Source organism: Carcharodon carcharias, chromosome 14, assembly GCF_017639515.1.
Source record: "Carcharodon carcharias isolate sCarCar2 chromosome 14, sCarCar2.pri, whole genome shotgun sequence".
NCBI classification, from domain to species: domain Eukaryota; kingdom Metazoa; phylum Chordata; class Chondrichthyes; order Lamniformes; family Lamnidae; genus Carcharodon; species Carcharodon carcharias.
In genome coordinates, this window is record NC_054480.1 from 126,601,271 (window position 1) to 126,625,278 (window position 24,008).

Here is a 24,008-nt window from a genome sequence, read left to right on the forward strand (position 1 = left end):
AATAACCATAAGACCTAGGAGCAGAAGTAGGCAATTCGGCCCATCGAGTCTGCTCTGCCATTCAATGAGATCATGGCTGATCTAATAATCCTCAATTCCGCTTTCCTGCCTTTTCCCCATATCCCTTGATTCTCTTACTGATTAAAAATCTGTCTATCTCAGCCTTGAATATACTTAACAACCCAGCCTCTGCAGCTCTTTGCGGTGGAGAGTTCCACAGATTCACTACCCTCAGAGAGAAGAAATGCCTCCTCATTTCTGTGTTAAATGGACGACCCCTTACTCTGAGATTATGCCCTCTGGTTCTAGTCTCTCCCACAACAGGAAACAACCTCTCAGCATCTACCCTGTCAAGCCCCCTAAGAATCTTATATGTTTCAATAAGGTCGCCTCTAATTCTTCTAAACTCCAATGAGTACAGGCCCAACCGACTCCGCCTCCCCGATAAGAAAATCCCTCCATACCCGGAATCAACCTAGTGAACCTTCTCTGGGCTGCCTCCAATGTCAGTATATCTCTCCTTAGATAAGGGGATCAAAACTGTTCACAGTATTCTAGGTGTGGCCTAACTAGTGCCTTGTATAGTTTTAACAAGACTTCGCTAGTTTTATACTCCATTCCCTTTGAAATAAAGACCAACAAGGGAACACAGGGCTTAGTGAGAGGGAGGAACTGAAAGAAATCAGTATTAGTAGGGAAATGGTGTTAGAGAAATCGATGAGATTGAAGGCCAATAAATCCCCAGGGCCTGATAATCTACATCCCAGTGTACTTAAGGAAGTGGCCCTAGAAATAGTGGATGCATTGGTGGCCATCTTCCGAGATTCTATAGATTCTGGAACAGTTCCTCCAGATTGGAGGGTAGCTAATGTAACCCCACTATTTAAAAAGGGAGGTAGAGAGAAAACGGAATTATAGACCAGTCAGCCTGACGTCGGTAGTGGGGAAAATTCTAGAGTCCATTATAAAAGATTTAATAGCTGAGCACTTGGAAACAGTGGCAGAATCGGACAGAGTGAGCGTGGATTTGCGAATGGGAAATCACGCTTGACAAATCTACTGGAATTTGTGGAGGATGTAACTAGTAGAGTTGATGGGGGGTATCTGTGGATGTGGTTTATTTGGACTTTCAGAAGGCTTTTGACAAAGTCCCACATAAGAGATTAGCATGTAAAATTAAAGCACATAGGATTTGGGGTAGTGTATTGAGATGGATAGAAAACTGTTGGCAGACAGGAAACAAAGAGTAGGAATAAACGGGTCTTTTTCCGAATGGCAGGCAGTGACTAGTGGAGTACAACAGGGATTGTTGCTGGGACCCCGGCTATTCACAATATATGTTAATGATTTAGATGAGGGAACTAAATGTAATATCTCCAAATTTACAGATGACACAAAGCTGGCTGGGAGGCTGAGCTGTGAGGAGGATGCAGAGATGCTTCAGTGTGATTTGGACAAGCTGAGTGAGTGGGCAAATGCATGACAGATGCAGTATAATGTGGATAAATGTGGGGTTATCCAATTTGGTAGCAAAAACAGGAAGGCAGATTATTATCTGAATGGCTATTAATTGAGAGAGGGGAATGTGCAATGAGACCTGCTCTGATCCGCTGTCGGTGCACAGACTTATCCACATCTGCGACCAGTTCGAACTGGCCTCGGGAGCCAAGGTAAATCATGGGAAGAGCGAGGCCATGTTCTTTGGGAACTGGGCTGACTGATCCTTTGTCCCCTTCACTGTCAGGGCTGATGGCCTGAAGGTGCTGGGGATATGGTTCGGAGGGACCAGGGCATGCATTAGAAACTGGAAGGAACGAGTGTCTATGGTAAAAAGGAAACTGGGCATGTGGGAGCGACGCTCCCTCTCCATTGCGGGTAAGAACCTGGTCATCAGGTGTGAGGCACTCTCGCTGTTGCTGTACGTGGCGCAGGTCTGGCCCATTCCACACTCCTGTGTGGTGGCGATCACCCGAGCCATCTTCCGCTTTATCTGGAGGTCGAAAATGGATCGTGTCCGCAGGGACACGATGTACAAGCCTCTAGATAAAGGGGGAAAAACGTGCCCAACATCGCCCTCATACCGATGGCCACCTTTGTGTGAGGCTGCATCAAGAGGTGCGTAGACCCTCAGTATGCAAACATCAAGTGTCACTACATGCTGAGGTTCTACCTGTCCCCGGTGTTGCGAAGGATGGGTCTGGCCACGATGCCACGGAACGCTCCAAGTAGTTGGACCGTGCCGTACCACCTGTCCCTCGTGGGAAAATTTATGCAGAGAAACACCTTCGACCACAAGTCCGTCAGGCAGTGGTCAGCACGTAACATCTTAAAGGCCCTGAGGGAAAAGGAGAGGGTGGATCCTGTGGGATGGTTCCCTGAGCAGACTGACAAAGTAATCTGGTAGAATGCCTCATCACCAGAACTTTCCAACAAACACCAAGATGTAGCTTGGCTGGTGGTGAGAAAGGCCCTCCCTGTAAGATCCTTCCTACACGCCAGGAGTCTCACCCCCTCTGCACATTGCCCTCGAGGTGGCTGTGGTGGGGAAGAGACCGTTGTTCACCTCCTTGTAGATTGTGTCTTTGCAAAGAAGGTCTGGAGAGGGATGCAGTGGTTGCTGTCGAGGTTCATCCCGAGCAGTTCTGTGACAGAGGACTCTGTGCTCTACGGGCTGTTCCCAGGGACACACACCGAGACAAACATCAACTGCAGCTGGAGGATCATCAACTCGGTGAAAGACGCTCTTTGGTCTGTCCGAAACTTGGTTTTCCAGCGCAAAGAGTTGTCCCCGACCGAGTGTAGCAGACTAGCACTTTCCAAGGTCCAGGACTACGTGCTGAGGGGCACAGTTAAGCTTGTGGCAGCCGCCGCAAAGGCGCAATGGGGAAGGGTCGCTGCCTAAGACCTTTCTGCCATAGTGCGCTGGGGGGGCTGGGAACTGTAAAGAGCCCCTCAGTCTGTACAGATTAAAATGTATGTCCGCCAATGATTGAAATATTCATTGTTTTTTCTGATACACCTTGTGTTTTCAGTTTGTAAAAGTTGAACCTTTGTATTTTTGTAATGGTGATTTAAAAAGTTTCGAAATGTTTTTGAAGATTTATGAATAAAGTATATTTTTGCAAAAAAAAAATGTGCAATGAGACCTGGGTGTCCTTGTACACCAGTTGCTGAAGATAAGCATGCAGGTGCAGCAGGCAGTAAAGAAAGCAAATGGTATGTTGGCCTTCATAGCGAGAGGATTCAAGTACAGGAGCAGGGATGTCTTGCTGTAATTATGCAGGACCTTGGTGAGACTACACCTGGAATATTGTGTGCAGTTTTGGTCTCCTTAGCTGAGGAAGGATGTTCTTTCTATAGAGGGAGTGCAGCAAAGGTTTACCAGACTGATTCCTAGGATGGCGGGACTGACATCGGAGGAGAGATTGAGTCGGTTAGGATTATATTCACTGACGTTCAGAAGAATGAGGGGGGAATCTCATAGAAACCTATAAAATTCTAACAGGACTAGACAGGGTAGATGCAGGAAGGATGTTCCTGATGGTGGGGGAGTCCAGAACCAGGGGTTACAGTCCGAGGATACGAGGTAGACCATTTAGGACTGAGATGAGGAGAAATTTCTTCACCCAGAGAGTGGTGAGCCTTTGGAATTCGCTACCACAGAAAGTAGTTGAGGCCAAAACATTGTATGTTTTCAAGAAGGAGTTAGATATAGCTCTTGAGGCGAAAGGGATCAAAGGATATGGGGAGAAAGTGGGAGCAGGCTATTGAGTTGGATGATCAGTGATCAGCCATGATCATAATGAATGGCAGAGTGGGCTCAAAGGGCTGAATGGCCTACTCCTGCTCCTAGATTCTATGTTTCTATTCCATTTGCCTTACCTATTTCCTGCTGGACTTGTATGCTGGCTTTGTGTGATTCATGCACAAGGACTCCCAAATCCCTCAGTACCAGAGCCTTCTGCAGTCTTTCTTCATTGATTTTAATTCATGTTAAAGCCAGCTCCCTCAGGAGGATACAAAATGTACCACAGCCATTATTCCAAAGAGGAGCAGGGTATGGGAGGTGGGGTGGGGAGGGGAGGCGGTGGAATGGGGGGGAGAAGTTCTCTTCGGTTTCCTGGGGCCAATTTATTCCTCAACCAACATTCTTAAAAAGCAGATTATCTGGTTATTATGTCATTGCTGTGTGTGGGATCTTGCTGTGCAAATTGGCTGCTGCATTTCCTACATAAAAAAAGTGGCTGCACTTCAAAAGTACTTCATTAGCTGTAAAATGTTTTGTGACATCCTGAAGTCATGAAAGGTGCTATATAAATATAAGTCTTTCTTGAAGTATATGTACTGGATTGCCAGTAAGTCATATGCACAAGACCACAAAATTATCATTATGCATTGATTGATTAAATCAGTGGGAGTAACTGTGATGGGTGGATTCCAATGCATGTTCGTATAAAGCCCTCCATACTAGACCAAAAAAGGTTAGACCAGGATATTATTCAAATGGTGAAAAGCTAGGAACAGTGAGGTCTAAAGACTTTTAATGGTCCCTATGCACAGGTCGCCAACATGTAGTGTATGGTCAGGCACAAATGATATTCAAAAAGATGAATAGAATGTTAGCTTTTATTACTAGAGTGCTAGAATGTACAGGGAAGGAAGTTTTGCTCCAGATGTAAAAAATTCTGGTAAGCTCACATCTGGAGTAACTGTCGAGAGTTCTAGGCACATCACCTTAGAAAGGATATGTTGGCTGTGGAATTTCTCAGTGCAGTATAAGCTTCATGAGAATGTTACACAGTCTCTGAGGGTTAGATTATGAGGAGAAATGACATAAATTTACGGTTTTAATCCCTGGGATATACAAAATTAAGGGGTTACTTGTGTGAAGTTGTTAGGATTTTGAAAGAAATTATTAGGGTAGATAAATGGGGACTTCCCATTCATTTAAGAGTCTACGACAAGGGGACGTACTTTAAAATCACCAGGCCATTCAGAAGAGAAGTTAGGAAACGTTTCTTCACACTAAGGGTGGTTGAAGTGTGGGAACTTTCTCCCACAAAAAGCAGTAGATTCTAGCTCAATTAATCACCTTAAATCTGCAATCGATGGAATTTTTTCAATGCACTGGTATTAAAGGACATGGAGCCAGGACAGATAGATGGAGTTAAGATGTAGATCAACCATGGTCTCACTGAACCATGGAAACAGGCTTGAGGGGCTGAATGGCCTCCTCCTGCACCTATGTTCCTCATGTACTTATCCAGTTTTCTCTTAAATGCCAAAGTACAAAAGGTTCTGATGATCTCACATGTTGGCAGACGTTGACCATACTAATAAAGCTTGTAAACAAGGATCATAAGCCTCCTCAGTGAGGAAATGTTTACATGGAACTGCTGCCCTGCCCAATCTATCGGGGATTTTCCAATCGTCCCGAACTCCCGCAGTAACTGCTTCATTTCAGATCACATTTGCTTTGCAGAAGTTTTTACATACTTTAAATGTTCTTTTTGCCCTCAGTTGTAGTTAATTCCATTGTTTCCAATTCATAACCTTCCAGGACTAAAGTTCGAGTGATGAGTATTTTTTAGCATGTATAAATATGTAAAATAATATTTCTTTTTTAAAATGCTGACTTATTTTTCCGTAACATTGTGGCAATTCTGGGAGATAGGATTCAATGTTCTTCATACAATGCTGGCATAGTGGTAATGTCACTGGACTAGTAATCCAGAGGCCCAGACTATTTGGTATTTGGTCACCTTTTTATTTGTTATTAGGATCTGGGGATCGCTGGCTAGGCCAACATTTATTGCCCATCCCTAATTGTCCTTGAGAAGGTGGTGGTGCGCTGCCTTCTTGAACCGCTGCAGTCCATGTGGTGTAGGTACACCCATGGTGCTGTTAGGGAGGGAGTTCCAGGATTTTAACCTGACGACATTGAAGGAACGGTGATACATTTTCAAGTCAGGATAGTGCGTGGTTTAGTGGGGAACTTGCATTCGGTGGTGTTCTCATGTATCTGCTGCCCTTGTCCTTCTTTGGTGGTAGAGGTCGTGAGTTTGGAAAGTTCTGTCAAGGAAGCATTGGCGAGTTGCTGCAGTGCATCTTGTAGATGGTAATTTTATGCAGTGAGTTCTTGCGATCTGGAACATGCTACCTGAAAGAGCAGTGGAAGCAGATCCAATAATGACTTTCGAAAGAGAATTGGTTAAATATTTGAAGAGACAAAAATACAGGGCCATGGGGAGAGGGCAGGGGAGTGGGATAAAATGGATAGCTCTTTTGAAGAGTCAACACAAGCATGATGGGCCAAATGGCCTCCTGTGCCATCTCATTCTATAGGTCTCTGGGCTCGCAATTGTGCAGATTATATCTCATGGTCAACAGAGAGAGTGAAACTGTGCAAAGATACTGTGGTGCAGTGTTTGTTCTGCACGAGTATAGGCGTCACAAGGCAAGCACGCTATGCTGTGAAACAACATCTGGTAGTAACACAAATAGCTAAGGATCAATGACATTTTGTTTCAAGAAAGCTTTTAATGTTTTCCATATCTTTATGTTTATCAGATTATTAAGCCAAGTCTCACTTAAGGGCAAATCGAATCACTTGCACAAGTTATGTTTGCCGATTGTAATAGGGTTGTTATTGATAGTTTACATTGCAACTCGATCAGAGTCTTCATTATTGTATGTTTAAAAAAGATGCAAAGAGGGGAATTAAAAAGCACAATTCAGCCAGCTCCTAGAATAACACCTTTCTCATTATCCCCATATGTGATATAGCGCCATGATTGTACCATGCCATCTCATAAATCAAAAGACATTCCCTTAAAAATCAAGAGATTTAATACAAAATGATTTCCAAACATAAACCATTATAAATTGACATTTATAAATCTCAATAGTGTTTTATATAATCTCTAACAGGTCAGAGTTCTTTACAAAATCTAATAAGCTAAAATTTTGGGTCCCACTGAGGTCAAGAATGAAGGCAGATGGGGTTCCGAAGCTTATGACCTCTCCTGACCCATTCTCGATGTTAGCCATTTTGGTTGACCTGGTTTTGGGGCCCAGCAAGGCCACCCCTCTCCATAAGGGGGAAAGGCAATTAGGTGGGTTAAGAGCCTTGTTAACCAGGGATTAAGTTGGCCTCCAGTTTCCAAATGAGATGGGCAGTCTAACTGCCTGGTGGCAGGCAGGGTAGGCCTGGGGGTTCAGTACTCCACGTAGGCCTGCAGGCCCTCACTGCCTGCCTGGATGGGTTGCAGCCAAAAGTGCAGGCTCCTTGTTGAAGGCACCTCCTCTTACTGCAGCTGTGTGCTCCTTTCAAGCTGGGAGTCCTCTGACTGGCCTTCTGGCTTCCAGAGCCCGGCCACCACCATTAATTGGACCAGTTTAACTCCTGCCCTTGCACAGGAACAGTTGCACTTGGCACCCACTCTATGCACTGAGGTATGCGGGGTTTTGTGACATCTTTGGTGTCCATCTGTTGTCCGCCCCTTCTTGCCACATCACTCACCACCACCCTTCCCCCGTTGCCCTCTCCCAAGTCCTCGCTGTCCCGTTTGCCACTTTGCCTGTGGCAAGCAAGGTCTGGTGGGAGCAAGGCAGGGGGGCACGGTGGAGAACGATGAGGGCTCGAGAGAGGGTTGATAAGGGTTCAGGAGAGGGGCAGCGGGGGCTCGGGAGTGAGAGGGGGACAGAAGGAGATCCAGAGGGGGCGATGAGTAATGAATAGAAGATTATCCTGATAGGGAGGAGGCTTGTGTGGAACATAAATGCTGCCTGAGTGTCCTGTTCCTCTACTATAGACTCAATGTAACTCAATGCAACCTTCATTCGGACCTTTCTTGAAGGTTTAAGGAGCTTCAGGTAATCCACCCTGCCACACACTCACAGCAGTGGCATGGAGGACCTCCAGTATAGGTCCCAGCTCAGGGACAATATCCTCAAGGGATTTTATTTTAAAAAACTGGTTCACTAACACAGGGAGGCTGCTAAAGCCAGCAATAAGAGTCTGAGTGTAGACCCAGCTGAGGTTGGCTATTACCACAGTCCAAGGAAGCAACATGGACACTTGTGAGACTGGTGAGATTCCGCACAATAACACAAGGGCCCTTAGTGACTGAATAATGATATTGTGATGGTGCAGCTTTTGAAATTTGTTTTAGCAAAGTTACATACATGGTGGGAGGCTTTAACCAATGGAAAATCTAGTGAATTCTGACTTTGATTGTATTCAGTCTCTAATAAATGCGGGGAACATGTAAAATATTCCCTTCTGGTTTAACCTGGGGTGGATAACAACAACTTAAACAAAAGCAGAAATTTGAAATAAAAAATAAAAACAGAAGTTCTGGGAATACTCAGGTCAGGCCACATCAGTGGAAAGAGAAACAGAGTTAACGTTTTAGGTCAATGAGCTTTCAGGTCATTTTTATTTTTTTTAAGAATATCTTGAATTTCTGTAGCACCTTTTAAGGACGTTTTAGAAATGATGATTGGAAATGAGCAGCAAGCCAGGGAATAGGTGGAAAACTTGGGTGGGAAAAGAGAGGTTTTGAGAAGATTTTTTTAAATGGGAAGAGGTCCAGAGAGCGAGAATCCCTAAGAGCAGAGCTGATGCACTGCGATATTGCCAACTTTCCCATAGGGAAAAGGTCCCTTTTCTGCTGTCAGCACTGTGACATGTCAAGAACCTGAGAGAAGCTTAATTCTACATAGAAATTGTCTCCCTCTCGATAAAATTACAAGAGTTAGTATGGCTGGTAATATTGGGAAAAGCAGCAGCCAAATTGTACACAGCAAGATTTGTAGAGCTCATGGTACAGAGTAGGGGGCAAATGGGAAAACTCTTTCAAAGGACTAGCACAGATACAGTCAGCCATTGGAATATAGGAACAGAAAGAGGCCATTCAGCCCCTTGAGACTGTCCCACCATTCAGTGAGATCATGGCTACTCTGTGATCTAAATAGCCCCATATCCCTTGATACCTTTGGTTAACAAAAATGCATCAATCTTCGATTCAGATTTAACAATTGATCTATCATCAATTGCCATTTGCGGAAGACAGTTCCAAATTTCTACCACCCTTTGTGTGTAGAAGTGTTTCCTCCTGAAATGTCTGGCTCTCATTTTTCGACTATGTCCCATAGTCCTAACCACCCAACAGTGGAAAATGTTCCTTCTATCTACCTTATCTATTCCGCTTAATATCTTAAACTTTGATCAAATCAATCCTTAACCTTCAAAATTGCAGAAAATTAAACCCTAGTTGACATAATCACTCTTTGTGGTTAAACCCTTGGAGTCCAGGTATCGTTCAGGTATATCTACAGTGCACTCCCTCCAAGGCCAGTATATCCTCCCTGAGGTGTGGTGCCCAGAACTGCTCCGAGTAACTCCAGGTGTGATCTAACCCGTAGCAGAAGTATGACTTCTCTGCCCTTATATTCTCGTCCTCTAGATAGAAAGACCAACATTCCATTCACCTTATTGATTTGTTTCTGTACCTGCTCAGGGCATTTTAATGATCTATGAACCTGGACTCCCAAATCTCTTTGAACCTCCACTGTTTCCAGCTTTTCACCAAATGTCCCCCTTTGTAATCTAAGATCCCACTTAACAGCAATGAGGTAATGATCAGACAACCTGTTCTTTTTGTGATGTTGGTTACAGGACAAACATTGGCCCAAAACAACTAGGACAAAATTACCAAGAAGCTCATGAATTGCGATATAAACCCTAACTCTCTCACTGACGCACATCAGAATATGACGCAGTCCAGCTTACATGTGACTCCAGTTCCACACTGACCCCCATTGACTGTTAATGCCCTCAGGGAAAATACAAACAGACAATAATTGTGCCACGCGTCCTCGCAACAAATATTCAAAATAAAAAAAAAACATGTTTTGGAATGTCATAATCATGAAGAGAAAAACAATATCACTGTCTGAGGGTTTTCCTGCTCCCTCACCCAAGGGCCCTGCGGCTGACTAACGGCCCCAAATGCTTCCTCCAACAAAGAACGTAAGAAATCGGAGTAGGAGTAGGTCATTTGGCCCCTCAAGCCTGTTCTGCCAATCAATATTTTAATATATTCAATATAAAGTATTCCATGGTTTACTGAGCAGCCTCGGGGATTGGCAGTTCCCGGCCAGTTGTAATCCTCGATCGCACTAAACCCCTGGCTCGTTCTGCTGAAAATGTGTGCTCAAGGTGTTCAAAATCACCATGAGGGGTCTGCACAAGGTGGATGGGGAGAGGCTGTTCCCCTTGGGAATTTTAAATGTCTCAATTCGATCAACTCTCGTTCTTCTAAATTCTGGGGAAGATAGTCCTAGCCCCCTCAATCTCTCCTAATAGCACAGCCTTCTCAGTATTTACCTCATCTGGGATCAGCACAATCCCTATCTCTTGTCATGAGTCATGAGGACTCGAAACGTCAACTCTTTTCTTCTCCGCCGATGCTGCCAGACCTGCTGAGTTTTTCCAGGTAATTCTGTTTTTGTTCCCTATCTCTTGTGTTGTAAACTTCTATGAAAACGCTCAGCGTTGACCCTCAGGATTTCAATCCTGTCTCTGGAAGTGCGATAGGACTGGGAGCGCTCAATTCCCAGCCTGGGCTGCCGCTGCTCCTGTCTCAAATCGCTTCAAAAAGGGGCATGGACACCTCGGTTTTTATGGTGCAATCTGGGGTTCTACACAGGAATGTCAGAGCAGAACCTCACTGATCTTCGCTGACGTGTCAGTCGTAGCTCAGTGACTGACACTCTCTTGCCTTGGAATCAGAAGGTCATGGGTTGGTTAAGTCATCCCATCCCCCCCGCCCCCCCACACACACCTCTGAGAGCTGCCCATGGAGCAGGGACAGGAATTGGCAAATCACCTACAATGTCCGACTGAGACTGGCTGATCAGATCCCCTTCTGTAGCTCTGTGGTTTGCCATTATGTGTCAGCAAAGCCAGGTGACATTTAGAGAGAAGTCTGCGGGAAGTGATAAACATGCCAACTCACTCCGTTGGGCTGTCCTTGACCTTGCTTCATACACGAGGGATTTGCTGCTGCCAAACTATCACACTGTGCACACAGTTGGAACTCAGAATGTCAAGTTTCTCCACAAAGCGCCGAGACTGGGGCAGCCGATAGTCAAAGTGGAAAACAGGGACAGCACTTTTAACACAAAACTGAAACAATAAACCTACTGTCGACTCAGTGTGGATTCAAATAAGCAAAACGAAATCATAGACTGGATTTGAATATAAAATTGTACAGCATGGAATCGGGCCATTCAGTCCATCTTGTGTGTACTGGCTCTCTCTGAAACATCTATCCAGTCCCACTTTCCCGTTTTCTCCCCCAAAGCCGGGAAACATTTCTCCTTTTCAACTATTTATCTAATTCCCTTTAGAAAGTCACTATTGAATCTGCTTCCACTGCCCTTTCAAGCAGCACATTCCAGATCACAACAACTGGCTGCGTAAAAATATTTTTTTCTGTTGCTCTTTTTCAAATCTGTGCCCTCTGGTTCCTGACCCTCCTGCCAGTGGAAACAGTTTTTCCTTACTTACTCCACTTAAAAAGCCCTTCATGATGTTGAACACTTCTATCAAATCCTAACCTTAATGTAGTTAGTAAACCTAAGTGTTGAAGTTATACTGCAACATTAAAAGGTGCTATAGAAATGCACATTGTTGTTGTAAAGCAGGACAATGTGAACAAGGTACTGTAAATCTAAAAGCAGCTGTTCGGTGATGCCAAACACTGTGGGAGTTTAGAAGCACTTTCTTCAATTATGAGGTTCTTGGAAAAAATGGGTTAGAGCAGGAGACATGGGAACATGAGAAGGCCATTCAGTCCCTCGATCCTGTTCAACCATTCAGTTAGGCCATGGTTGATTTGTACCTTAACTCTAACTTTTTAATTCCCTTATCCAACGAAAATCAATCTCAGTTTTGAAATTTTCAATTGACACCCACTGCAACCCCCCCCCAGGCTTAATAGCTCTTTTGGGGGAGAGAGTTCCAGATTTCCACTCCCCTTTGAAGAAAAGTGCTTCCTGACATCGGCCCTGGAGGAAATAGCTTCTGTCTCTCTCTCCCCCATCACCGTCTTTGATTGTCTTAAACACTTCAGTTAGATTGGAATCATTTTATGACCCTCTCTTACTCTTTCCCTCCCACTCTCTCCCACTCTCATGCTCCCCCAATCTTACTCTCACTCTTTTTCTCTCTCTCTCTTTCACTCTTTCTTTCTCTCTCCCTAGCTAAGGGCAATTAGGGATGGTCGACATACGCTGACCTTGTCAGTGATGCCCATATCCCATGAAAGAATAAATAAATTATCTTGGGGTTTTCAACTCTCAATTAGATTGTGCTATGGAAATTAAGGAGCAATGAGTCTTAATTCAACACAGTGAAATCATGTAATTATATTGAATATGCCTGCATGATGGTGGAATGGATGAAGATTCATCCAACCAATCTGTACTAATGTTTACATTCCACATGAATCTCCACCAATTCCATCATAGCCTTTTGCTATATCTTTCCATTCCTGCTTTCTTATGTATTCATATAATTTCCTTTGTAAAGCATGTATGCTATTTGCCTCTACCACTTCTTGTGGTAGCAAGTTCCACATTCTAATCACTCTCTGGGTAAAGAAATTACTCTATCTTATGGTTGAATTTATTACCATTATCTTGTATTTATAGCCCCTTGTTTTGGATGTTCCCACAAGAGAGAAAAATCTCTCCACTGTGGGATTATTATAAAACCCAGTAAGTTCACAAATGTTCTAGGGAAGGAAACCTGCTGTCCTTACCCAGTCTGGGCCTAGATATGACTCCAGTCCCACACCAAGGTGATTAACTCTTAACTGCCCTCTGAAGTGGCTACTCATTGTATCAAACCCCTACCAGTGGTCAAAGGCAGCCCAACACTGTCTCAGGGCATGTAGGGGAAGTAGTTTAAATATCAGCCTTGCCAGTGTTGCTCGCATCCCATAAACAAACGTTAACAAAATCCTCTTCTATGGAAGTTGATGAATAGAGTAGAAATGTTGCCCACAGGAAACAGATGTATGTATCACAGTGACAGTGATAAACCATCAAGCGGGTCTACAGGATAGGTGCAATACTCCAAACAGTTTTCAGTAAATGCAATTTCCTCTTCTTATCAGAAAGTCTGCAGTTCAGTCTGACAAGGATGGCAGAGCAAGAAGTCTTCCCCATGAAGAAAAGTCTGAGCTCGCTTTCTGTGGGTGGCCAGGAGGTAAGATGAAGCTTAAACAAAGGCTGCAGAGTCATTGCACGCTTGTTAAGCAGGAAATCCACAGCCCAAGGAGCCAAATGACCTCTCATTAGTTAGTTCAACATGCACTTTGTTGTCCTGACCCTATGAACTATGTTGAATTACCCAATTTCCTCAGCCAGTTAAGTGTGCAGCCTCTACATCAGTTTATCTCTCCCCTGACCCTTTACAGTCCAGTGTACAGAAACTAGAAATTAACTTTTCATGGGCTAAAACTTTCTCAACCACAAAACCCTTGGTGATCCTGGGCATGGATCTGGATGAGGACAAATAGCCCATATACCTGTCTTGCCTCATCAGCAGGAAAGGAGGCCATCATCTCCCTGAGATGTCATGGCTGGTCTGTAACTAAATCTGCCCACCTTGGTTTTGTAACCTTTAATACCCTTATCTAACACACACAAATCAATCTTAGTTTTGACATTTTTAATCTTCCCCCAGCCTCAACAACTTTTGGGAGAGAGAGTTCCAGGTTTCCACTCGCCTTTGTATGAAGAAGTGCTTCCTGACATCACCCCGAATGGCCTGGCTCTCATTTTAAGGATCTGCCCCTTGTCCTGAACTCCCACCCACCAGAGGAAATAGTTTCTCTCTATCGACACTTTCAAGTCTTTTACTCTGTTTAGTTATCTTAAACATGCCTTGTGTTGTCTAACTGCTTACTCGACATCAGTTCCTGGTTAACGAAGGACCTCCATCAATTCAGCATTGGTAGGACAAAGGCAATCTCTGATCCATTGATCTATACACTAGACCCCTCTCTATGGAAACTCATTTAGGCCCAGCCAACAACCCTACCAGCTAATGTTCCCTTTAATTTTTCTTTTTTTACTGTGTGTGGCCTGTTTGCTGTGCACTCGCACATCTTAAATGTTGGTTGTGCACGGCCTGTTTGTTGCACAATATGGTAGGTTTTAGATTGCTGATTGGCAGCACAATCATGCAGCTTAGAAGGAATATTGCTCTATCCCCTCCCTCAACTCCCAAACTACCCCATCCCACCAACCCACACTCCCTCACTTCCCTGGTATCTGATCCCCTGACATTCTACACCTTCTTGCTGAAATATGTCACTGTGGAGAATGAAAGTGAGTCTGAGTAGAGTTTGAAGGCTTCTTATGGACAGTAGATGGCAGAATTATCCCTTATTTATTCAGTCATGTTTATGTAAAATCAGAAGTCTTACTGTCAGAATCTGTTTCATTAGAGAAATCTGCTGGGATGAATAAGGCCACTGTGAAACTAAGGCCCATAGGCCAGTAGGGTCATGAGTTTGGTCCCCTATCTGTGTGAGCTGATTCATCTCATGGCAACAGGAGGTGACCTTTCAACCCCTCAAGCATGTTTCACCATTCTGTTAGACCCATCTTTCTGATGAGATGTTGAACTAAAGCCCAGTCTCTCCTCTCAGGTGGGCATAAGATCCCAGGTACTATTTGAAAAAGAGCAAGGGAGTTCTCCCAGGTGTCCTGGCTAATATTTATTCTTCAATCAGCATCACTTAAGCAGAATATCTGGTCATTAGCATATTGCTGTTTGTGGGACCTTGTGCACAAATTGGCTGCTGCTTTTCCTACATTACAACAGTAACTACAATTCAAAAAGTACTTCATTGGTTGTAGAGCGCTTTAGGGTGTTCTGATGTTCAGATCATCCCCCAACCTCCGACACTTAGGGGAATACAAACCTATAATGCGCAAACTGCTCTCATAATTTAATCTTTTAGCCCCAGTATCTTTCTGGTGAATCTGTGCTCCACCCATTCCAAGGTCAACACAACAACAACACTTGCATTTATATAGCGTCGTTAGCATAGCAAAATGTCCCAAGATGGTTTACAGAAGTGCCAAAAAACAAAATTTGACACCGAGCCAGAGAAGAGATTTTGAGACAGGTGACCAAAAGCCCAGACAAAGAGGTAGATTTTTAAGGAGCATTTTAAAGGAGGAGAGAGATAGAGACGGAGGAGCTTAGGGTGAGAATGCCAGAGCTTGGGGCTCAGGGAACTGAAGGCAGTCAAAATTGGGGATGCGCAAGAGGCCAGAATTGAAGGAGCACAAAGATCTCAGAGTTGTAGGAATGGAGATGGTTACAGTGACAGGAAGGAATGAGGCCATGCAGTGATTTGAACACAAGGATGAGAATTTTGAGGCATTGATGTAGGTCAGCAGACACAGTACTGAGGTATAGTGCCCAGAACTGAACACCAGACTCCAGATAAGGGTTTAACCAGCACACAACTAAAGTATCGTTTCCATGTTCCTCATCCAAGGGTGATTAGCTGCCTAGAAATCTCTGTTCCTGTTTCACTGCCAACAGAGCTCAGAAATCAGATCAGTTTCATATGAAATGTTTTCCTTCAGTCTATGCATTGTTTGAGTGCTTTGATCATTTGCTTCAGGGATGAAGTGGACTTAGATGTGGTGAGCTATAAACCAGTAAATTTGAACCCAAATTTGTTGAAAGCCACATCCAAACAATACCTGCTGGCAAATGAATAATTAATGTTTTTGAGCAGGGAGCTGGATTGTGTTTTAATTGTCTCCTTACAATCTATTCTTGTTGTGCCAGTCAAGCTCTATTTATTCATATTTGTTACTTACTGATCAAAGTCTGTCCCATTTCAGGCAGACTGTCTGCATCAAACACTCCCAGGACAGGAACAGCACAAGGTTAGATACAGAGTAAAGCCCCATCTACACTGTCCCCATCAAACACTCCCAGGACAGGTACAATATGGGTTAGATACAGAGTAAAGCTCCCTCTACACTGTCCCCATCAAACACTCCCAGGACAGGAACAATATGGGTTAGATACAGAGTAAAGCTCCCTCTACACTGTCCCCATCAAACGCTCCCAGGACAGGAACAGCACTGGATTAGATAGAGTAAAGCTCCATTTACACTGTAACCATCAAACGCTCCCGGGGCAGGTGCAGCACAGGGTTAGATACGCAGCAAAGCTCCCTCTGCACTGTTGCGTTAATGGTAATAAGCAGGTGAAGGCGATTCCCCTGATGTCAACTACTTAACGTGGGAGTAGGATTATACGTAGACTGGGCAGTAATGGCATTAATGAATGAGTTGCGTTTCATGACAATTCACCAACTTCCAGGACAATGTTTTCTGGTACTAACTCTCACATTACCACACGGATTGAGTTCAGTAAATGGTGAAATTTGAACTCGGCAGACAAAAGGTGCAGCTTAATTTTTGGAGCTTCCTCGAAGACTCACAAAGGAACGCAGTTAGCTGAAACTCTCAAAGATGATTCAGTCACCCTGGTGGTGTAGTGGGACCAGCTTCTAGTGTGAAAGATCACTGAAACTCTAACTGCATTGTAAGCGTTGTGGGATGTTTCCCCTTCTTCACCCTTTCTCAACTCAATTGCATGGTGTTCCTGTAAAAGTGGCCATGGGATCATTTGCATTACCTGGATTAACTATTCATCGAACTGGATCCCATGCACTATTTCGATGAAGAGCAGCGGAAATCTCATCAGTGTCCTTGGCCAATATCTATCCCTCAACCAACATACAAATTAGGAGCAGGAGTAGGCCATTTTGCTCATCAAGCCTGCTTTACCATTTGATAAGATCATGGTTGATCTGACTGTGACCTCAGCTATACTTTTCTGTCTACCCCCTATACCTTTTGATTCCCTTGTCAATTAAGAATCTATCTAACTCAGCCTTAAAAATATTCAGTGACCCTGCCTCCACTGCTCTCTGGGGAAGAGAGTTCCACAGACTAATGACCCTCTGAGAGAATAAAAACCCTCCCCTATCTTAAATGTGGGACCCCTTATTTTTAAACTGCATCCCCTTGTTCTCTTATAATGGGAATCAACCTTTCAGCATCCACCCTGTCAAGTCCCCTTCAATAAGATCACCTGTCATTCTTCTAAATTCCATTGGATACAGGACCCACCTGTCCAACCTTTCTTCATAAGACAACACTTTCATCCCAGGATTGAGTCAAGTGAATCTTCTCTGAACTGCTTCTAATGCAATTATGACCTTCCTTAAGTACGGAGACCAAAACTGTACCCAGTACCCTAGATGTGATCTCATCAACGTCCTGTATAACTCAGGTAAAACTTTCCTACTTGTTTATTTCAAGGTGAATGGAATATAAAAGTACATTACATTTGCCTTCCTAGTCAATTGCTGTACCTGCATACGAGCTTTGTGATTCATGTGCCAGGACACACAGATTTCTCTGTATCGCACAATTCTGAAATCTCTTGCCATTTCAATAATATACTGCTTTATTCTTCCTGTCACAGTGGACAAGTTCACATTTTGCAACATCCATCTGCCAAATTTTTGCCCACACTTAACCATCTATATCTTTTTTCAGACTCCTTTCCTCTTCACAATCTACTCTCCTACCTATCTTGGTGTCTTCAGCCAATGTAGCTACCAAACATTCAGCCCCTTCATCCAAGCCATTAATGTAGATTGTAAATAGTTGAGGCCCCAGCACTGATCCCTGTGGCACCCCACTCATCACATCCTGCCAAGCCGAAAATGACTTATTTATCAATACCATCTGCTTCCTGTTAGCTAACCAATCTTCTATTCATGCTAACATGTTCACCCCTACACCATGAGCTCTTATTTTGTGTAGTAAATAGTTGAGGCCCCAGCACTGATCCCTGTGGCAGTCCACTCATCACATCCTGCCAAGCTGAAAATGACTTATTTATCAATACCATCTGCTTCCTGTTAGCTAAACAATCTTCTATCCATGCTAACATATTCACCCCAAACCATGAGCTCTTATTTTGTGCAGTAAATAGTTCAGGCCCCAGCACTGATCCCTCTGGCACTCCACTCGTCACATCCTGCCAAGCCGAAAATGACTTATTTATCAATACTGTCTGCTTCCTGTTAGCTAACCAATCCTCTATCCATACTAACATGTTCACTGCTACACCATGAGCTCTCAGTTTGTGTAGTAACCTTTGCGGCACCTTATCAAATGCGTTTTGGAAATCCACATGCACCACATCTACAGGTTTTCCTTTATCCACATTGCTTGTTACTTCCTCAAAGAGCTCTAGTAAATTAGTCGAACATGATTTCCCTTTCACAAGACCATGTCGAGTCTGCCTGATTGCATTGAGATTTTCTATGTGTGCCACTATAACCTCCTTAATAATTGACTCAAGCATTTTCCCTATGACAGATGTTAGACCAACTGGCCTGTAGTTTCCTGCTTTCTGTCTCCCTCCTTTTTTGAATAGTGGAGTTACATTCACTATTTTCCAATCTGATGGGACACTTCCAGAATCTAGGGAATTTTGGAAAATTGCAGCCAGTGAATCTGTCTCCACAGCCTCTTTCTTTTAAGATCCTAGGACTGAAGTCCATCAGGCCCTGGGACTTGTCAGTTTTCTCAGCACTCCCTATTGATTGTCATTGTTTTAAGTTCCTCCCTCCCTTTCACCTCTTGGTTTACAGGTATTTCTGGGATGCTATTTGTGTCTTCTACAGTGAAGACAGGCACAAAATATCTGTTCAACACTTTTGTCATTTCCTTATTCCCCATTATTATTATTAATAATGTAAATAACCAGGCCATTTATTTCATTGCTGCTTGTGGGATCTTGCTGTGTGCAAATTGACTGCCGTTTTTCCTATATGACACAATGACCATATTTTTAAAAACTCTTAATTGACTGATATAGATTTTAAGTAGTTGAGGCCCCAGTATTGATCCACTAGTTACAGCTACCCAACCCATTTATCATCCTGATAAATTTTGGGTTATCCTGATTCTCTCTTTATTTCATTTCTGGAATCACCTATAGAATTTGTTGCTCTTCACTGAATCCTGGCCAATTCTGTTTCTGAATGAATGTCCTTCTTCCGCTGTCTACCCCTTCTTTGCTCGCATCCTCTGACTGAATGGGATCCTGCTCCCACCTATGTTGCAGCTCCCGTCCAGACCATCTATTGATTGACTGCACTGCCTAATTTGAAACCTTGGGGATTCTTCTGAGAAACATTGGTACTGTTATCTTCAACAATTAATTGCAGAGAACTCCCACCGCCCCCAGGACGGAAGATGATTTGAGAACAGCTGTACAAATGTGTGAGCTCCAATCTCGGTCCAGAGTGCTGATGAAGACTGCTACTAAACTGTCATGCGCCCAACTGCAGGGAGGCCACAGTAGAGTTTCACGAGGCTAATTGCACTGAGTTGCTGTCAGCAATCTTGCCATTTTCACCTGACAGCAGTCACTATATTAAACATCATCTGGTTACCAAGCACCAGGGAGTTAATTTGCTCTGCAATCAGCTTTGAGAGGATCAATTCCTCCCAGAGCTTCCTGACTGTTTGATTTTCGACTTGATTTATGCTATTCTCCCTCTCCTTCACACCTTAATTAAATGTCATTTAATCTCTCAACCCTCAGTATGATTGTTCTGCCTGAAAATCTGTTCCAGCCGCTTCTCAAATCAAAATTATCACCATTGCATTTTGAGTTTGCCGTACAGGTTTGTATGACTTGCCACTTGATGTTCATCTTCCCCTTTGAGGACTCTTACCCTAGTGGGGGTGTTCCATGTGGGGGGCGTTGGTGGTGGGGGCTGGAGAGGGGTGGGCAGGATCCTGGATAACTCTCTCATACCTTGATCATTGATGTTTCTTCCCGTGACCTTTGGCAGAATTTTGGACTTTGAGTCTCCCTATCCTCCCCTCTCCCAGCACCCAAACAAGCAGTTGCTTTGGGTGTCTGCTGTGGCTCAGTGAGTGCGGCTCTTATCTCATTCATTGAGTTGTGGGTTCAGGCCCCATTCCAGGGACCCGAGCACAAAATCCAGGCTAACTCTCCAATGGCAGTACTGAGGGATTGCTGCACTGTCAGCGGTGCTGTCTTTACATTGATCTGAGGCCCCATTTGTCCCTCTCTGGTGCTGGTAAAAGATTTCACTTTCTCAATTTGACGCAGATCAAAGCAGGGGCACAGGGAGACTTGAACCTGAGTCTATCCCTGCAATGTGATGGTGAAGCTGCTGATATCTACTGTCTTCATTTCAACAAATAATGTTAATCTGTTGAGACCATGGTATAAGCAACACACACTTCTGCTGCACTGAAAGACTTGACTATTCCAACAGTCTCTGGCCGGCCTCCCTTCTTCCACCCTCTGTGATCTTGAGCTCATTCAAAACTCTGCTGCCTGTTTCTTAACCTGCACCAACTCCCATTCAGCTATCACCAACTCTTCTGGCTAACCCGCAACAATTCTTCAATTTTAATATTCTCATCCTCATGTTCAAATAACATGTGGCCTCACCCCTCCCTGTCTCTAGAACCTCCTCCAATCCTACAACCTTCCGAGATCTCTGCACTCCTCCAATCCTGGCCTCTTGCTTATCCCTGATTTTAATCTCTCCAGCATTGGCAGCCGTGCAGTGAGCTCCCTGGGCCCTAAACTCTGGAATTCCCTCCCAAAATTCTTTGCCTTCTACCTCTCTCATTCCTGAAAATATTCCTTTTGTCCCAATATGTCCTTACGTGGCTCGGTGTGAAATTTTGTTTGAGTATGCTCCTGTGAAGTATCTTGGAATATTTCACGATGCTAAAGGTGCTATATAAATCTACACTGCTGCTATTGTTGAAAGAGAGAATTTGATTTTCTATGGCTCCCTTCTCAGCCTCAGGATGTAATCGAAGTGTTTTCTAACCAATGAAGTACTTTTTGAAACGTAGTCACTGTTGTAGAAATTGCGGCAGCCAATTTGCACACAGCAAGGTCCCACAAGCAGTTTATGTGGTAATGACCAGATCATCAGTTTTAGTGATGTTGATGGATGAATAAATATTGACCAGGATATTGGCAGAACTCCCTTGCTCTTCTTCGAATAGTGCCATGGAATCTCTTACCTCTACCTGAGAGGGCAGACGGGGACTCAGCTTAACACTTCATTTGAAGGACAGCAGCTCCACCAGTGCAGCACTCCCTCAGTACTGCACTGCAAGTATCAACCCAGATTTTGTGCTCGACTTTCTGGAGTGGGGGCTCAGATCATGATGTATAGTGATTGCGAGGCGGGAGAGAATGCTAGTCTCTGAGTAGAGTTACTAAATGTGATTAAATGTATTCCTGGAGGTTTCATCACTGACTTGTCTCCACATTCCAGCCATCAGTCGGCCAACACATCCATCCTCATGACGTAATGCCTTTCCACACCAATTGGAAAGCAAAAAGACTCATTACCCAATTGGATGATGTTTGATTGTCAGCCAAAAGCTTTTTTTTTTCCATTTTCAATATTTTTATACCTCGTAACGAGAAATGTTCAAAGAAAATGACAAAAAAACTATCTTTTTAAATGTCCCCATGATTTTTCTCCAGGGTTGCACATAGCAGTGCCCTGGAGATTGACCTTCAATTCCTGGAGACTTTCAGTCAATCCTGGAGGTTTGGCAACACTATCTGAGTCACAGCTGATACTTTAAACCTTAAATAGAACATGCAGTGAAGACGACTTACAAGCGATAATTAAAGTTACATAGAAGTGGCAACTGTGAGTGAGTCATAACAATTTAAAGATCTGAAAAAAGAGACATCTTTTGTCAAAGATTTTCCTTTTGCACTCGTCAGGACAACTTGCAAGAAAATACCAATGCCAGAGAAACAACATATTTATACTTTTTAAGATGTGAATGCTGGTTGGTTGGACTCAGAGTCCACTTGCCAACCAATCAGCATTCTCTTCTCATACAGTGTAAGTTTCCCCTGATGTTGGTACTCTTGCAAATTGTCCTGATGAGTGCAAGACAAAAAGCTTTGACAAAAAAATGTCTCTCTTTTTCAGCAAAATTTAGAGATCCCTTGACTAATTCTCCCAATGGCTCTGTGAATCCTGGCTGTGTCACCGAGACACACAGACCGGGAGCAAAAAATAAAACAAAACATTTTCCCATGCTGGTGACTCTGGATGGTGTCCTTCAAGCAGTAAACCCAGTCTTCAGAATGCAAACAGAGAGCCATTCATTCAGGAATTTGGTGGGGGGAAAGCTTTGAGAGAAATTGCCTGACTGGGAGGAAAGTAAAAATAGACCGAATCTTGTACCTAGGCCAAAAAACATTTAATAAATGGCTTGGGACATTTTGAAAAGTAAAACGCAAAAAAAAGGAGTGGATCAAGTCAGTCTGTTCTGCACAAGTTTTGTTTTTCTCTAGCATTAGGCAGAGCTAAATGGTTTGCTTGATGCCTGGTTCTTAGCAACTGCAGTGCATATTTTGTTAAAAAGGAAGTTGTTCAAATATGCAGCTGTGGATGATCAGAAGAGAGAGATTGATTGGGAGATAATATTCAATAATCTACCAAAAACGATGACTGGGATGAACAATGATGTCTACTAGTGCCAGCAATGTGCCAAATCCCATGAAAAAAATGATCATAGAAATATAAGAAAAAATGTGGGCCATTCAGCTCCTCAAACCTATCCCACCATCTATCAGGTCATGGCTGATCTGCACTTCAACCCCATTTAATAAAAAAGAGAAAATGCTGGAAATTCTCATCAGGTCTGGCAGCGTCTGTGGAGAGAGAAACAGAGTTAACATTTCAGGTTGATGACCCTCTCATCAGGGCTAAAAGAAGTTTGAGATTTAGCAGTTTATAAACTAGTACAGAGCTAAAGAAAGGGAAAGGCCTGTGATAGGGTGGAAGGCTGGAGAGATTAACTGACAAAGAGGATGATGGTGCAAGGCCAAAGGGAGCTGTAATGGGGTAAGTAAAGAAACAAAAGATGGGTTTAGAGGAGTAGGCATAAATGGCAACAGAATGATTGGCAGCACCTTTTGTCTGAAAAATGGGAGCAGTGGTTATGATCGCGCTCTCTTTATTCTCTCTCTTTTCCCTGCAATCATTCCTCCTTCTCATTCTTCATCTTTTTTTCTCTCTCTCTCATTCTCCCTTCCTCTCCTTTTCTTTATGTTCTGTTTCCCTCTTTTTGATCTCTCTCCCTCTCCCTTTCTTTCTTTCACTTCGCATCCCCTTTCCTTCAGTTCTCTCTCCCTCTTTGCTCTCCCTTTCTCTCTGTTCCAAATTCAGTCTCTCCCCCTCCATCTATCTCCCTGTTTCTTTCTCCCTCCCTCCTCCAGTCAGATTTCATGTAATTCCCAGGTTAGTTACTTCAGCCAATCATTTTGGAATGTGCTTTATTTTGATTAATGTCCTGCCCAGATGTTTTGATGGTTTTCAGCCTGTGCCTCTTGCGTCATTCTAGAATTTTCCCTGACGACCTTCACTGCTTCAGTCAATTCCTCCATTTTTCAATACAGTATTTCTCTCTATCCATATTCTCTTTTTCCCTTTCCAACTAACTGTGTGTGTGTACCTGTCTGTCTGTTTTGCTTTGATTTCTTTATTTCTCTCTGACTGCTTTAACATACCAGTGAATTTCAACAGACTGAGGGATGGATGGAGATTTTGAAACAAGGAAAGAGATGCAGCAAACAGGAGGACAGAGAATGCGAGGGGGCGGGGGTTGGGGGGTGGGGGGGTGGTGGGGTGGCAGTGGGGAGAGAGAGAGAGAAACTAATTTAGCGTAATGTGAGAAAGACCATTTGGCTAGAAGCCCAGTCCTGTAAATCATCACTCCATAGGATCACACACACAATCCTCCATTACCCAATCTCTGTCTGCTCCTTTGCCCAG

General features: G+C 43.7%; 1 protein-coding gene across 3 annotated transcripts in view; it reads left to right on the forward strand.

Moving 5' to 3' along the window:
• The window catches only part of LOC121287200 (cAMP-specific 3',5'-cyclic phosphodiesterase 4C-like), a 286,241-nt gene that overhangs the window by 18,925 nt on the left and 243,308 nt on the right, over positions 1–24,008 (forward strand). For 2 of the 3 annotated variants that reach the window (XM_041204851.1, XM_041204853.1), the window contains exon 2: positions 13,191–13,282. The exons of the other annotated variant lie outside the window; for it this stretch is intronic. In XM_041204851.1, coding sequence (XP_041060785.1) covers positions 13,217–13,282 — 66 coding nt within the window. In that variant the 5' untranslated portion in view covers positions 13,191–13,216. The remainder of the gene's footprint in view (positions 1–13,190; positions 13,283–24,008) is intronic. 3 annotated transcript variants of the gene reach the window in all.